Below are 17,792 nucleotides of genomic sequence, written 5' to 3' on the forward strand. Positions count from 1 at the left end.
AATAGGACTCTGGCAATGTCCTTCTTTTTTGTGCTGGCAGCTGTCCCCCTCCCTCCCTCCCCCCCCTTCTCTTCCTATTATTCCCTCTCTTTCTGTCTTGCTCCTCACTTACTGAAAACCGTAACTTGAAGAAACGGTTCATAACCTCTTTTTCCTTCTTTCATTTAGTTGCTTCCCTGTGAAATGGATCCAAAAAAGAAAAACACTCTTGCAGGAAATGCCCTTTTTCTGACATTTTTCTATTCCAAAGTGCAGCGAGATGGAGAGAAATAGAAGGTTTAAAATATGAAAAATAAATACATAAATAAATAAAGCAAGACAGAGTGGTTGCAAAGTGGCCAGATTGGTTTTATTCAAATCCAAATACATCAGCCTCACTTTACAGAGTTTGCCGGTGAAGCGCTACTTTTGTTTTCTCGTCTTTCTTTGAATAGCATTGTTGTTCCCAGGTGGGGAAGTGCACCATTCCTGTAGGTACTGCAATACCTGGTTGATGGGTGGATTGGAAAACAAAATGTGTACTATGGCTCGGTTTATGGATGTGGTCTTTTTAAACCATACTGCTTAAGTTTATTGAGGATATAAGCAATGGACATTGAAACGGTTACCTTCAGGGCCCTGTAGTCATGTCCTTAACTTTTCAGGTAAAACAACTCGCTGATTTCTGAATAGCGAGTGAGCGATCGTTAAGGTAACCATGTTGTTTCTGCTTACATTTCACATGCTTTACTTAATCTTGCATTCCCTATGAGTGTTTGCATTTACTTTTTTTTTTTTTTTAGGCAGCATATTACTCTTATCAAGTGCATAATTTGAATTGAGCCACATCCAAGTGTTTATAGCCGGCACGATTAGGTTGTAGCTGAAGGCAGTGCGACTTTCTCTCAGTGGGGCAGTATGGTGTTCAGTGGGGGAGAGGATGTGGCACTATGGCCAGAGCTGTCGAATTTGGAACTGGGGAACTGGGTTCAGCCTTCATGCCCAGTCCACCAGACCACTCTACTGAGGGAGCATATTCCCATGCTAGACCTTAGAAGGCCCCACTAGCCCTTAGAAGGCTTGATGTCTTGGCACAAGCAGGTGTACCCTAGTAGTGTAATTTGTGGGTTAACGTTGAAGTCCTGTCTACCACAATCCATACTGAAGTTCATCTCCATTCTTGCTGGCAGGCCTACGACGCAGCACACCCTAGAGCAACAGTAATCCAGTCACTGTGACTCGGTCACTGAGGTCACATGAACCTTGAGCAGGTTAGGGCGGTGCGAACGGTGTGACCACACTGGGTACCTATTACGGATGGGTGCATAGTGTTTGCAAGTATATTATGGTTTTAAAAAAACTAGCTGCCTCCTTCCTGGCCTCCAGCAATTTTCAGAAACAATAAATATGTCATGATGGGATACTTAGGAGAATCCTATGTCCAGTTCGCATGTGTCAGGGGTACGGTCAGTACGTTTTGACAATTCACAAAGCATGGTTCCCATTGTGCCTCATGATAATTCTACTGTAATTTGTGACACCCCTGATTCTGACAGTCAAGTGATTGAACCTAGGAAAAGTTCTCACATTAAGCATACTCCTGTCAAAATGAAAGATTTTGTACAATTCTAATTGTTATTTACTTATATTTTTTTTCTTCACTGTATTTTATAAAGATATATATATTTTTTTTATTTTTCATTTTTTGTTTTTAAAGGAGGATGGTGTGTAGTGTTCCAACTTGGAATACTCCATGATGGAATGTTTCTCTGTTTATGGGTGGCATGTTGTAAGAATGAGGGTTACTCCGAATTCATAGTAAAAGTAGGTTTATTCCAAGAAAGGATCCCATCCACGGACAGCAAGCACAACAGCTGCTTCAGGTTACCGTCCTCAGCTATCAATGAACAGTCCCTGCTATTTACATCATAACATTCTAAAGTCCATAGCAACAGGCATAGAACTCCAGGATGCCACACATCTCCCTTCCTAATAAATAACAAAACAAATGTACATTTCCAAAAGAACAAAGTAAATTACAAAGTGTAAATGCCTACTTACAGCAAAAACCAGGAAACAGTCTGGTATAACTTATTTGACAAAATCACTTAAATACTTTGGAGAATGAGGTACCCTGGAAGACTTCCGGAAACCATTGGGTGCATTCTGGGTTGGAGCTGACACATTGGGTGCATTCTGGGTTGGAGCTGACACATTGGGTGCATTCTGGGTTGAAGGTGACAGACCAGGTGAATGGTTAGATTTAGCAGCAGCAAATTCTTTTCTAACCACCACCACCCTGTTCAAATTCCAAATGCGGTGATCAGCAGTCTTAACAGCATTGTTGAAAATCTTAATGACCTGAATTGGCTTCAAAAATGCTGTAGAAGACTTTTTATTTGAAGGATTTTTTATTAAAATCCAATCTCCAACCTTGACCACTGTTTCCTTCACATTTTTCCTTAAATCATGAATTACCTTTCTATTCTCAATTTTCTTTGACTCTGCTAGCTGCCAATCACTTTTCTCATTTTCACTAAATCTGTCCGGTTGCATGTCATTAACCCATGGGGGAGTAACAATAGTATTGGCACACCTACCTCTAAAGAGCTCAAAAGGCGTTCTTTTGGTGACAGCATGTGGTGACAATCTATAGACTTCCACTTTCTTCCAAACTTCAGGGCGCCAGTCTAAATTAGACGACTTAGCCATCTCAATGGTTTCCTTGAGTACACGATTAAACCTCTCAACCATCCCATTTGTCTCTGGGTGATACAGTGAGGATTTTTTATGTCTAATGCCATGTTTAGACAAGAACACCTCCATTTCCTTAGAAACTAATTGGACACCATTGTCCGTAAGAATGCTGCCAGGTATACCTTCCCTAGCAATGAGCTTCTCGAGGAACGATATGACATGCTTCGTCTCAATTCCACGAGTGATAGCTATTTCTGGCCACCTGGAATAAAAATCAATAAGAACCAGTATATACCATTCTGTACTAGCATGACAAATGGGACCAACAATGTCTAATCCTACTTCTTTCCATGGTCCATCAGGACGATCTCTTATGACCATGGGCTGTACTTTAGGTTTGGCTACTCTCTCACTTAACGCGCAATCAATACAGTCCCTAATTTTCCTTTCAATCTGTAAATCCATTCCGGGCCACCAATAGGCTAATCTCAGTCTTTCTTTTGTCTTAGAAATTCCTAAATGTCCTATGTGAGCCAGTGAAATAAGCTCTTCCCTAATGGAACTTGGAGGGACAAGTCTCATGCCTCTAACAAGAAGACCATTCTGTTCAGACAGTTGATCCTTGACATGCCAAAACTTCTCTAAGATTTCGTTACCTTTGGGTTTAACTCTCCAGCCTACATTAATACACTCCAGTACCTTCTTTAGATCAACGTCAGCCTGAAGAGCTTCCTCCCATCTCACTTTGTCAATGATGTTTTCTTCAATAACACACACTAATTCCTCATCTTGCTCATGCTCATCTCCATCTCCCATATCATCTTCGAGAACAAGGCGAGAAAGTGCATCAGCCACTTTGTTCTCTACCCCAGGAAGATACTTGATGTCAAAATTATAATCTTGTAGGCCCACAACCCATTTAGTGATTCTACTAGAGACAGCATCAATGCCCTTTTTCTTGAAAATTTCACACAACGGCTTGTGATCAGTCCTGACCTCAAACACACTACCCCACAGTAAATTTTTAAGTTTCTTCACAGACCAGTAAATAGCCAGAGCTTCTCTTTCCACTACTGAGTATCTCTGTTCTGCTCCCCTTAAACTCCTTGACAAAAATAAGATAACGTCATTCTTGCCATCTACTCTTTGAAGAAGAACTGCTCCCAGGCCTTTCAGACTGGCATCAGTTATTAGAATCGATTTTTTGTCAGGGTCAAAGCTGCTTAACTTGGGGGCTGAGTTTAACTTATGTTTAAGAAAACAGAACTCCTTTTCACATGCGTCATTCCAAACAAATTCACAACCCTTGCGCAATAAAGCTCTCATATTAACACACAACGAGGCAAAATCCTGAACAAATTTACTATAATATTCTGCCATTCCTAAAAAACTCATTAATTCCTCCTTATTAGTTGGAGAGGCCATTCTTTGTATTGAGGTGATCAAACCCTCTTTCGGTAATACGCCACCTTCTGAGATAGTATGGCCAAGATAATCAATGGAACTTCTCCTAAATTTACATTTGTCAATCTTAACAGTCAAACTAAAATCATCAAGTCTGCTCAACACCTCTAAGAGTCTAGCATCATGCTCCTTATTGTCCACTCCAAAGATCAATATGTCATCCTGATAAATTCTGACACCACTTAGGCCTTCCAACACATTCTCCAAAGCCCTCTGAAACACCGACGCAGCTGATACCAAACCAAACGGAAGCCTAAGAAACCTGTATGTTCCATAAGGAGTAACAAAAGCAGTCAAATCTTTTGAATCCTCATCCAATCTAATCTGATGATATGCCGATCTCAGATCTAGTGTGCTAAACACTTTAGCCCCTTTTAACAACATTAGCATGTCAGCTATTTTTGGTAAGGGAAACCGATCAACAATTACATTCTTATTCAATTCTCTGAGGTCCACACACAAACGGAGAGAGCCATCAGATTTTTGTGCAGCCACAACCGGAGCAATCCATTGCGTTGCCTCAACTTCCTCAATAACTCCTTCTGCTTTAAGTCTCACCAGTTCAGCTTTAACCTTTTCTCTAACGGCAACTGGGACATTGCGTACTTTACAACAAACAGGTTTCGCATCCTTGACTAAGCGAATGTGATGAATGTAGCCCCTAAGACAACCTAGATTAGCACAAAAAACCTTAGGGAATTTCTCCCTCAACATGCGTGAGAATTCATTGTCAGAAATTTGATGGATGCTTGAGATTGATTTAGATTGAAAATTCTCTTTTAGAATGATAGATGGTGAGGAATTAGGATCTAAGATCACCCCCAGATCTTTTTGGTGAAACCAGCTTAGTATGCTATCACCCTTTTGCGAAATATACACTTTTGCGTTAGTTAACCTGTTCTTATAATCTATTAGGCCCCAGAAATAGCCAAATAAGTGTATTGGTTCACCACCATAGGCATACGGTCTAATGTCTGGATGAAAAATTTTAGTTTTATGTTTCATTTCCTTGAGAAAAAATGCCTTTGATATTATGGTGATCTTGGCCCCAGAATCGAAAAGGACTTTAGTTGGTTTCCCTTCAACAAGAATCTCATCCGTCGGACAATTTTTACTTTCCCCATTTTGTATGACTTGAACCTGAATTTGGCCACAGTCTACATCTTCAAAAGTTACAAAATCATCATCAAAATCATAATCAACTTCATTGATCTTGCCTTTGTAACTTTTTGCTTTACATGCTATGGATAAATGTCCCTTCCTCTTACATTTGCTGCAGGTGGCTTTCCAGCCGGGACAATGTCTATCATTAGCGAAGTGACCCATTTTCCCACAGCGAAAACATTTGACTAGAGACAAATTGAATTTACCCTGTGACTCATTAGATACTCCACTCTTCTTGACCTCTTTGTGTTCTACCACTTCTTTCATGTTACCTTTAACTGCTTGAACCAAGCTTTTCCCTTTAACATCACCATTTTTCTTAATAACATCTACACATTTTATTGAGTGCTCAATCCTTTTGGCGATGACTATCACATCATCTAGTGTCGGTTCATCTTTCTGCCACAACTCTTCTCTAACACGCTCAATGTTGCAGCCTAACATAAATTGGTCCCGTATCCGCTCATCCAGAGTGGCAGCAAATTTACAGGAAGAGGCCAGCTTCCTAAGAGAAGTTATGTAATTCTCGATGCTTTCATCATCTAATTGCGATCTGCGACCAAAATGGTACCTCTCAAGTATTGTGCTGACTTTAGGCAAGTAATGTTTGTCCAATTTTGCTAAGCATATTTCATATTCATTGAGAGTGCGATCCTCAAGCTCAGGAAGGTGATCAAATACGTCCTGACCTTCCGAGCCTAAGCAATGAAGAAGTAACGCTGTTTTCCTTTCCGCACCTAACGAAGCCCCACATACCCTAGCATATCGCTCAAAGACCTTGCGCCATTTTTGCCATCTAATGGGTGGATCACCAGGAGATGACAAGAAGAACGGAGGTGCAGTAACATTCTGCATATTGTATAACAAAAGTAGACTAAATGAGCATTAAAGAAAATTAACGTGACTCTCAGACTGCTTAATTAAGCATTACTCATAGAGCATTCAACAAAACATAGGAAAGAAATAGCACACTGTGTAATAATAAAATTTCACAATTTCTTGTTCCTTCACTGGCTTGACATGCTTAAGTGAGCATGTCACTGTTGAAAAAAATAACGTAGTGTCAAATACAAGTGTGTGTATCACTGGTGTGACACACAAGGAAATACCTGTGATGTTGAACAGAGAAAATGAAGTTTGACACCTTCGTCCGTTTCGTTGTATCTCTGAGCAGGTATTAAATACTGCACACAGTTTGACACCTTCGTCCGTTTCGTTGTATCTCTGAGCAGGTATTAATTACTGTACACGTTTCATCACTTTGCATCAAGAACGAGAAATTCACCGCGTTGTCTTGGAGTTTTCCAAGATGGCCGTCACGTCGACGTGATAAGCGTGAAGGTTGCGGTGGCAACGGGACGCTTAGTGACGGAACGACGTGATCAGCGCACAGTTCAGACGCCAGCAACAATGGAAGCAGAGACGCCGAGGAGACGCCGCTCGAACTCAGTGATGAGTAGAATGAAGCTAAGTAGAGAACATCAGTCGAACTCAGCAACGCCGCTCGAGAGCCATGTATTGCAGTTCCAAGGTAGGATTCAATGATAAACAATTCCGTTTCGCCCCTGCTTTCTCCAACCGCCAATTAATGCCGTATTAACACCAACGAAAAATTGCACATGCCAATGGCCGGAAAAGATTAGTATCGGTGTAAACAACACAACGGTTACCAAAGCTGTGTTAACCAGGAGTGCAAGTCACTAGATAGCGTAACTTTAAAAGCGCATCAGGAGCATAACTTTAAAAGCGCATCAGGAGCGTTGCTTTGCTTGAGAGTGCAGCTTCTCATTCAATGAGCTGAGAAGCATGTCAAACAGCCAGAAATCAAGAGGAAGGATGATTTCCCTGCCTTCTTTTTTTTAACAATTTTAAAAACAGTACCTTTGAAACGTAGAAGAACGAATCTTTGATTCTTGAACTTGAGAACGTCCTTCTTGCGTTAGTGTTGAGATCCTTCCGTAGCCATCCTCTGTCGCCAAGTGTAAGAATGAGGGTTACTCCGAATTCATAGTAAAAGTAGGTTTATTCCAAGAAAGGATCCCATCCACGGACAGCAAGCACAACAGCTGCTTCAGGTTACCGTCCTCAGCTATCAATGAACAGTCCCTGCTATTTACATCATAACATTCTAAAGTCCATAGCAACAGGCATAGAACTCCAGGATGCCACACATGTGTATGTAACTTGCATGATCGAGGTAACTATTAGCGGCGATACTACGCGTCTCTCGGTCCTCTTTCAAGTGCTTGCTGTCCTTTTTCCCCAGCAACCCCGAAGGGGCGGCAATCTGAGGGATAGCCCCGGGTGCCACAAGCTCTAGCTACGCCTCTGCCGCGCTTCCCCCATCGCCCCTCACGCCTCTGCTGACCTTGGGCGCACAGAGTCTTGGTGATTCAGGCCGCAGTAATCTGTATTAAGCAAACGTTCACCCTTGTCATTCTTATTTTATAGGGGTGAAGTGTTGGCACTCTCTGTGGGGGCATCTGCTGAAAGTTGTAGCTTGAGCGTTTGCTGACACGTCGTCCTGCTGCAGCGCTTAGATTCGTACGTGGCGGGCTCGGTCACGGGTCACACAGGGTCACATGCCCAGGGCTTTTAATCTTCATTTTAAGATCTTTTGCTGTGAAAAGTCCTGAAACCGAGGCTTGGAAACGAGAGGCAGTCATTCACGTCGGAAATCGAAGACAGACGGAAAGTCGAAGAAAGATGGAATAAGTTATTGTAAACAATATGATGAAAGGAGGTCCAGGGTGTAGTGTTCCAACTTGGAATACTCCATGATGGAATGTTTCTCTGTTTATGGGTGGCATTCGATAAGCGTTGGAGTGGGCGGAGAGCGGACGGTTTCTGCCTCCGGTGGTTGTCTAAGCTGTCATTAAGGAATAAACATCTCTTCTTCAAGTAACCTGCGTGCAACGATTACTTCACAGGGGGCATGGGGAAAAGAAAGGCTGAGCTCGTGAATTCAGTGGTTTGGAAGCATTTACATACAGGAGCCACTACGGTGCGCCCAGAGAGGAGGTGCTAGGAGCTGAACCTGGCACATGGGCAGCCGGGCGAGCTGCTCTCTGACGTCATGTGTTGTGTACTGAGGGGCAGAGAGAGGGGGCCGTGACCCGGATGTACTGGGTGGGGGTCCTGCAGGTGAGAGAGAAGTCTCCCCGTAGCTGGAATATTTCAGGGTGTGTGTGGGGGCGGGGGGTACTGTCCCTGCGTGTATTAAACTAGCCCCACCCCTCTGCGTCCTGACGCTATAACCTGAGCTGAGGAAGACCTGGCTTTTAGGAGGTCCTGTAGACGCTTGTTTATCCCAATCCCTCTAACCAGTGCCGGATGGTCTCCCTCTAGCACCAAGAAACCCTGGGTGTGCCGGCGCTTTATAACATCATGCAGGGTTGGAGCCGATGGCTGTGCGCGTTACATGCCGCTTCTCAAGTGCCAAAGACAGCAGCGCCGCTCATTGGAGTCGAGGCGCCTGCTGGCACGGGGGGACGGGTACGGGGGTCAAGCACCTGCTGGCACATCGGGGCCCTCGCCAGAGTCGATGCATCTGCTGGCACCGCGGGGGCCTCACCAGAGTCAATGCACGTGGTGGAACCCGGAGGAGGGCACACCTGGGTCAAGGGGCCTGCTGGCACCGCGGGGGCCTCACCAGAGTCAATGCACGTGGTGGAACCCGGAGGAGGGCACACCTGGGTCAAGGGGCCTGCTGGCACCGTGGGGGCCTCACTAGAGACCAGGCACATGGTGGCACCGCTGGGGACTACCCAGCGGCTCGAGTCTACACGGAAGCAGCACCAGCTCAGTCTCCCTCCCTTCCCCATGGCAGCGAACATTACAATCATTAACCACAGCAGATTTAGCATGCCACCAAAGACAACCGCTTGGTGGTCCCAGATTAAAATGGCCCCAAAAAGGAGTTTTTGCTTAGGGAAAAAGGAGCACTGGAACAGCAACAGGCCATTTAACCTGAGAGTTTAAACATCCTTGCACCAGACCTTCTGTTTCCCAAGTAGAGAGAACAGCTGAAAACAAGCATTGAAAATGCAATAGGTCTTGCCTTTGATTAAGTTAAAGCCATTTGCTTTGCTAATGGTATTGTATAGCGAAGCAAATGGCTTTTAACTTAATAAAAGGCGAGACCTATTGCATTTTTAATGCGTGTTTATTTTTGGTGCTGCTGCAGAGGATCGAGAAAAAGCTTGACACTGTAGAGCAGTGTTTCTGAAACTGTCGGATCGGGAGCCAGTATTTAGTGTGTCGTGAAAGTCCAAGCAATAAATAAAGATACCTTTAAACTCTGTATTGTCACGTTTGCTGCTCTTCAAAGACAGAAGTCGTATGTCAGGCTAAGTCTTCTGATGAATTGCTGCTTGTTTTTTGAACATGGAGATTGTTGTTGACAAACTCCTCTCACTTTACAGTCAGAGAAGGAAAATTAAAGTGAATTATGTGACTGTCTTCCCGGGGTACAGGGAGTGTGACGGGAAAGATTGTAGGATGTAATCTTTTGTAATACAGAACAATGTAAACGCATGTAGATTAAGTGTACACATTCAGCAGTTATGAAAGCTATAATGAACCACGTTTTTGTAATTCTAAAGTATGATGGGAACAAAGATCTTAATAGGTTCAAAACAAAGACGCTCTCTTCGTGATACATAAATAATAAATATTAACGGATACTCCATTTGCACACTAGGATTTGTGTGCACTGTAGTTTTATCAGCAAAACTGAATGCCTGTACAAATTTAGTGCCCATTTCAATGGAAAAACTACTGTCTGTAAATGAGTGCACCATCACATGATGCTGTAGAAAATGGCCCTTCTCATGTCCACCAAAACCCGGTTGATCGCGAAAGTTTCTCGCTAAAAATTTGTTCTTGATTCGAAAGTTTTTGGGAAGCGCTGTTGCAGAGAATTGCGAGAAGACATTGGCAAAGCCAATAGGTCCCAACTGCAATACCTACTGGCTTTGCCAAAGCCTGTTCTTGATAGCTGTGGGAAACTGCAGGTGTGTGCACAGCAAGTAATAGTGTGGGTAAATGTGCTGCTTTGCTGTATCGGAGAATCCCACAGTTATGTTATTAATGGAACATTGCTAATAATTAAGGTTCATCTGTATGGCCAATTTTATTGTGCGAGTAGGAGGTAGAAGCATTGCTGACCTGTTTGTGGAACATTGGTTTTTATTTTTCCTCTGGGTCATCTCCCCATCCGATCCATGGCATGCATGCTGCTTACATTCATTGTTTCAGAAAATAAACGTACACAGGGGTCCTTTCAGCAATCCTTTGCTGAAATAGTAAAATGGGAACTGCGTTAATAGCCATGCTTCTGCTTCATCTCATCTGCAGAATGCTTCTGGGCAAAGTAATGTATTTGGGACAAGATGAGGAATGTGATTGTATCGCAACATATCCTCAGGGAAGACTGCCTGTTTGGGACTCCATATTAAAGCGCAATAATAGTGCTTAAGTATCAGTCTTTTCGCACTCACACTTTTAACTTTAAAATCCAAGAACACAAGTGAACAAACTCTTGATTGGCATCATGCGTTTGCAATTTACTGAAGGTGTTTATTCAGACAAGTTGCGGTATGTGTGTCTTGATGAAATATGCAAAAAATGACAAAATTCAAATATTTTGTGGTTATGTGTTCATGATGGTCTTCGTGTTTTTTCCCATTCTTCAGGAACTCGAAATTGTGATTGGAGATGAACACATTTCTTTCACCACCTCAAAAATTGGCTCCCTTATTGATGTGAACCAATCAAAGTAGGTTACCTGCAGCATTCTGAGATTCACATTTTTAGGCTGTTTGGGTATATGACTCCATAAGATTAGGATGCTTTGCTATAACCGATAATGGTACATTTATGAGATCAAAGGTTGTTATTGATAAAACATAGCTAGATTCCAGAAAACCACTGTTTTTTTCCCAAAAATACAGCACACTGGCAATTGCCAGTTGGCACAATCCACTGACTAGCCCACACCGCAGGCACCATATAATTATATTGTGCAAAATCCCAAGAGTCAAATCTTTTGATGTTTTTATACCAATTATGTATGTGTCATTTATTAGTAAGAAGCAGCATTGCCCATTTACCAGAAGTCGGGACATTTACACCCATCAGACTGTATCAGCCCAAAAATTAAGACTGAACTTCCTGCTCCAAATTCCAAACACTTAGTTCCGCGAGGTTGCTGCATTATTCCCATCATTCTTCTGGAAAGGTCCTGTGTACATCCACCCTTGGCGATCCATACTAGACCGATCGTGGCCCTGTTGGGCCTAATGGAGGAGTTTGGAGGGCCGCGGGGCGAAAGGGTGTGTGTGGGCTTGGTGTCCCTAATTGCTAAATGTGACATTGCACAACCTTGGAAGCTGCCCAGGCCGCCCAGTCTGAAGCTGTGGCCAGTCTGGCACGGACTGGTGTGCCAAACAGGAGTAACCAATTTTTAGCGCACAGGGTTTTCCTTGGAAATTCAACATATTTCGGGGCAAATACTGGGAATACTATGGGTTGTCTTCCGCATAAAAAACTGTCCCTTGCAATGTTATTTATTAATAAGATTTTCTGTTGCGGGTGGAGCATGTTGGGAGAAGTTCAGTTTGTGGTGCTTTGTTACACTGCCATTAAAAATCAATAAAATGTGTTTATTAAAAAAAAAAATAGGACTTTCTTTATCTGGCAATAGGCTCCTCATAAGGGTGAATATAGTTGCTCTCATGTTACATATATTTACTTGAGGATGTTTGATTATTATTTTTTTTTTTACCACAGTGTTACTTTAGATGTGTATACCTGTACCTATACTGGCATACCATTACTACTGTCTTCTGTAGAGAACCACTAATTAGGGAAGAGGTTACTCTATAACTGTTATTTTATTCTTCGCGCTTTCTGTTTAACATCTTGTAATACTTGATAAACTGATGATTGTCTTGTATGTCCTTTTTAGGGACCCAGAAGGCTTACGAGTATTTTACTACCTGGTGCAGGACCTCAAATGTCTCGTCTTCAGTTTAATTGGGTTACACTTCAAGATCAAGCCAATCTAAATATTCTGTACATTTTATAATTTTATGTTGTTGTAAGGTGGGCTGGAATTTCCATCTATTTTAGTTCCTTTTATTGTTTGTCTAAAGACTTTTATGTATGTTTTGGAATTTTTTTTACAAATCCCAAATCAATCCTTTAATAAAATACTGGTGAAAGAAACCAAGGCACCTTTTCTGTTTTCATTTAAGTGGCTGTTGAAACATCTGTTATGTTCTTTGTTTGCACATTAAGATTTTACCCATGTACCATCAAAATCTTTGCATTGGATGCTTTGTAAGCAATGAGTGATTCAATTCACACTGTTTCGAGGTGCAAAGTAGCCAAAATAATGGATCTGCATATGGTGTAGTGCAATTGCTATTTGGTGTGGAAGGTTGTCCAAAGCTAAATGATTCAAGTGTGACGTAGCAGGAAATTCTCTTGGAGACTCACTTTAAAGGATCACAGAAGTCCCGCTGTCTGGCTATAGAATGTGACATGTTTGAACAGCTTTCTGCCATCTCATGGGTCACATGGATTTAGTCTTTGTCTTGGGTATAGTTTGTTCAACCATCTTAGTGTACCCTTCTCTTCGCTAGTAATAATTCCATGGTTGCACATCTTCTACAGGGACTTGAAGTATTTTTTACTTGACCTGAAAAATGCATATAATTAGGAAATGATTTATTAGAATTCACCGATTTGTTCAGTGAAGCAAAAATGTCTTTCGCTATTTCACAATGGCTGGGCATTTCGATGCGAGATATAGAAAATCCCATCCAACTGTAATAGTATTTGCAATTTCCATAAAGGCTTTGTCATATTTCACCAAAGCCTGAGGTGCAACGTAAAATCTATGTGCAATTTTAAAATGTATTAATTTGAGTATGGTTTGACATGAAGGATATTTTCCTTTGGTGCAGCCATGTTTCCACTTCTCCTCTGTTACTACTGGGCCGAGTCAAGTGTCAGTTTGGTGTGCCGCCGAGTGGATTCTATTATCTTTTTGAATTTTGAGCTCAATACTGTCAGACTCAACAAGTCTCTGCTCTATAAATACATGTTTACAGTTAAGAAGAAGATTAAATTAGTAGTGTGCTTGGGCAGCTAGATAGTACAAATGTGGGTCTGGCACCAGTAGTTCCTATTTAGTTAAACAAATCTGAGGTAATCAAATGGGTATTTTGAGTAACAGACAGAGGAGCTTAGACAATTCATTCACTTGTATTACACCTATGAAGATGGGTATAGAGAGCCATCGGTCAACTTGCCCAGTGCGGTGTATCTATAGTTCTCCGGTAATTGTCGAGAATCATTTCACTTGTTTCTATGAATATGTATACCTAAACACCTTATTGGTTTATATTCTGTTAGAATAGACATTTCCATAATTGGGAACATTTCATATTTGTCCCAGTTATATTGATATATTTATATATCCCAAAAGTGGGTGAGCTTCATTTAACATGCACTTTATTAGCTCCATCACCAGTGCAAACAAAAGAGGTGGTAATATATATATGTATGTATGTATGTGTGTATATATATATATATATATATATATATATATATATATATATCAAAGAGAAGATCACTTGACTGAAAGCAATTCAAGGACACAACGGGGAAAGTTTCAGGAATCCTTTATTCACAAGGTGAATTGCGGCATAATGCATTTCGGCTTCCTAGCCTTCGTCAGACGCCGCTTTCAGCTGGTTTACATCTTCTCCCTCCTTTGAAGTTGCTACGACGCTCCCATTGGTGGGAGAACAGCTGACCATGCACCTATCAGGATATCTGTAGTCAAATGGGAGACTACAGATCCCAGCGTGCACCTGGATGGTATACTGCAACAGGGTCAGGGTCAAATTGTGCTCGAATGAGCGCTGTATTTGCCTCGCAAAGGGGGGGCCATGTAGTGGCAGATGTTCGCCGTAATAAAAGTGTCAGGGATTCCCTCCAGTCCCCAACGTCCAGCCACAATAATTGAACAAGCCGGGCCGTGGGGCAAGCTGTAATGAACTTGCCTCCCCGTGCAGTCACAGGCTGCTCCTGGCAGCGGTCCTGGCAAGGCCCATTCTCATGGCGGACCTGGGATGAATCAATCCCTTGATGCAAAAAAGTTTGTTGCCAGCAAACTCCCAGGCCTCTTGATGGACGGGTCCTTGTTAACGCGCTCCTGGCAGACGCGAAAATATCAAAGAGAAGATCACTTGACTGAAAGCAATCCAAGGACACAACGGGGAAAGTTTCAGGAATCCTTTATTCACAAGGTGAATTGCGGCATAATGCATTTCGGCTTCCTAGCCTTCGTCAGACGCCGCGTTCAGCTGGTTTACATCTTCTCCCTCCTTTGAAGTTGCTACGACGCTCCCATGGGTGGGAGAACAGCTGCCCATGCACCTATCAGGATATCTGTAGTCAAATGGGAGACTACAGATCCCAGCGTGCACCTGGATGGTATACTGCAACAGGGTCAGGGTCAAATTGTGCTCGAATGAGCGCTGTATTTGCCTCGCAAAGGGGGGGCCATGTAGTGGCAGATGTTTGCCGTAATAAAAGTGTCAGGGATTCCCTCCAGTCCCCAACGTCCAGCCACAATAATTGAACAAGCCGGGCCGTGGGGCAAGCTGTAATGAACTTGCCTCCCCGTGCAGTCACAGGCTGCTCCTGGCAGCGGTCCTGGCAAGGCCCATTCTCATGGCGGACCTGGGATGAATCAATCCCTTGATGCAAAAATATATATATACACCACACACTCAGGCAAAGCAGCTCCTGCTGGAACGCTGGGATCCTCGAAGGGTGGCGTGCACTCCGGTGGAGCGTGCCGGAAAGTAATCAAATTGTAAGAAATTCTCGTAAGTACGCTCTCAGGAAGGAAAGGCAAACGTTATCAAAGTCCAGTTTAATTCTCACGACGCGTTTCGGCAGAAGCCTTGTTCACGTGTGAGGTGCTACCAATTACACAGACTGATAAAGTTTTCACGATCCAATAACAATAGACATAGGACAATCTACACAGTGTAAATACTGCAAACGTGGCGGCCATTATTGAGAGGGTAAAATACCTTTCTACACATAGATCAACCATTACAAATGTCCTCCACCTCTTAACATAAGGTTTAAGATACATACAAATAATGAACTTAATCCGCAAAATTGCATCAATCAATTTGTTACATGAGGAAGAAAATAGAACGTCCTATAAGTTTGTGTCGTCCTGCTGGTTTGTAAATTACAAGTGTGCTGAACACATTCCCATTGGACTTGTTACAAGGCTCTCAAAACACAAATATTTGCAGCATGTATGCATGGCTGAACATAACGGTAATAACATAGTGAGCACATAGTGGAGAAGTGTGGCTCACTGGTTAGAGCAGGCAGACCCTGAAGCAGAGGTCAGACCCGGGACCAGGGTTCAATTCCCGACGCGGCAGGGTCTTGAGCTCAAATGTCCATGGACTCGATAATTCTCGCTTCGATGCCTGACCTAATCATGGGTTCACACTCTGCAACTCTGGGCATTAAGCTTGCTTAATCTCCACAACGGCCCCCCGCGGCGGGATGCCTGGCTTTCACCTTGGGGATGCCCTGTAGGGGCTATCTCACAGGGAAAAGCCAGGACGGGTTCCCAAGGCAAGCGCGGAGATACCCCTTTGGGGGTCGATTCAGGCGCTATATAAGAAACATAATAATAATAATAATAGTGTGCACAAGTTAGCAAGGGCAGTCCATCACATTGCAGCATATATGCATAGCATAACGGTAATGATAACATAGTGAGCACATAATGTGCACAAGTTAACAGGGACAGTCCAAGACTAGGACTACCCTATTGTAGTGTGTGGGACTTACAAGAAACAACTAATCTCTTATCCAGCAAGTGCTCTATGATATAGAAGTACATGGCCAAAGTAGATCGTGTATATATCAGTGAACATTACTAGTGACAGCATATGAAAAGGATGTGCCAATTGTATTTTCATACCGGATGAAAAGGGTAGGTTGCCCGTGCTCAGGTGAATATGTGAAATTGGGCCCCTTCCTTTTCTCCTGTGAAAAAAAGTCAAAGGGAGAAAAAGATAAAAGAAAATTAAAATCAATTTACGGCATTCATAATGTTTAGATATCAAATAGCAAAATGCAGTAGCCGCACATCCAAACAGGGAAATGAAGAAGCAAGAAAGTCATGTAAATTCATTTTAGACCAGCATTGGACTGGTAATCAGAACCTACCCCCATATAGGGTCACCCACAAAATTACCAGTAAAAGAAGAGGAACACAAGCCAAGCCACAGACCTACATACTTATGTGGTGCGTCACAACATGCTAGGCACAACACTAGTTTCAAAAAACCACATACTGCATAGACAAAGTCAGAGGGTTTGAGGGGTGTAAAAAGATAACATGGTCAGGAAATGTAGAAAATTCCAGAAAAAAACCCAGAAAAAACAATCTACGACCTCTCTGAGGTGAATGGATAACTCCTCATCCATGTTCAAACCCCCCGGAATTTTAGTCTGGAAATCTATGATATACCTGGATTCACGTTGTCTTAAGGTAAGTACCCTATCACCACCTCTGGGATTTCTAGGGATATGTTCAAGAATAGTAAAACTTACATCAGAAACATTGGAGTAATGTAATTCTTCAAAGTGGCGTGCCACAGGGTACTTAGGGTCGTGATTAGTAATGGCTCTTAGATGTTCCAAGACCCTCTTTTTAGCTGGACAAGTGGTACTACCAATGTACCATAATTTGCAAGGACATTCTATTGCGTAAATCACAAAAACTGGTACTGCATGTTAAGAATTGCGTGATCTTTCTAGTTATGCCATTGTATGTCAGGGTACCTCTAAACTTGCTATACCTGCACGCCTTGCAGTGGCCACATGGATAAAATCCAATTAGACCATGGCTAGTAGTGGTGGGAAGTTGTGTTATCATTTCTGACCACAAGATCACGGGTATTCTTGTTGCGTCTATACGTAATAGTCGGTCTACTGGGAGTACTACTACCAAGGACACTGTCGTTTTTTAAGATATCCCAGTGTTTGGCAAGTATATGTTTGATTTTGTGTGAGTCAGAATTATACGTGAGGATCATCCTAGTGATGTCAGTGTCTTCATCAGTTAAGGGCTCTGTTGGATTAGATAGTCTCTTTTCTTTCAATGGGTTCTGCCCGATCTCTAGCTTTTTTGAGAACCCAGTTAGGATAACCCCTGGATTGAAATCTCTCGATGTTATCCCTTTCTTCAGCATAAGATGCATTGTTATTGCAGTTTCTTTTAGCCCTTAGCAGTTCCCCATAGGGTATGCTCCATTTCAACGCCTCTGGGTGACTAGGGCATGTAAGACACTATTGCCAGCAGTGGCCTTCCGAAACAGGGAGGTGCAAATCTGACCTTGTTTAATTTCTAGGCAGACATCCAGGAA

At 42.6% G+C, this 17,792-nt stretch overlaps 1 protein-coding gene across 1 annotated transcript in view; it reads left to right on the forward strand.

Moving 5' to 3' along the window:
* Window positions 1-12,534, forward strand: part of MAGOH (mago homolog, exon junction complex subunit) — an 80,176-nt gene extending 67,642 nt beyond the window's left edge. Inside the window, exons 4-5 of the mRNA XM_085602590.1 lie at window positions 11,001-11,083; window positions 12,275-12,534. Coding sequence (XP_085458716.1) covers window positions 11,001-11,083; window positions 12,275-12,374 — 183 coding nt within the window. The 3' untranslated portion in view covers window positions 12,375-12,534. The remainder of the gene's footprint in view (window positions 1-11,000; window positions 11,084-12,274) is intronic.
* The last annotated feature ends 5,258 nt before the right edge of the window (window positions 12,535-17,792 follow it).

Source organism: Triturus cristatus, chromosome 4_2, assembly GCF_964204655.1.
Source record: "Triturus cristatus chromosome 4_2, aTriCri1.1, whole genome shotgun sequence".
NCBI classification, from domain to species: Eukaryota; Metazoa; Chordata; class Amphibia; order Caudata; family Salamandridae; genus Triturus; species Triturus cristatus.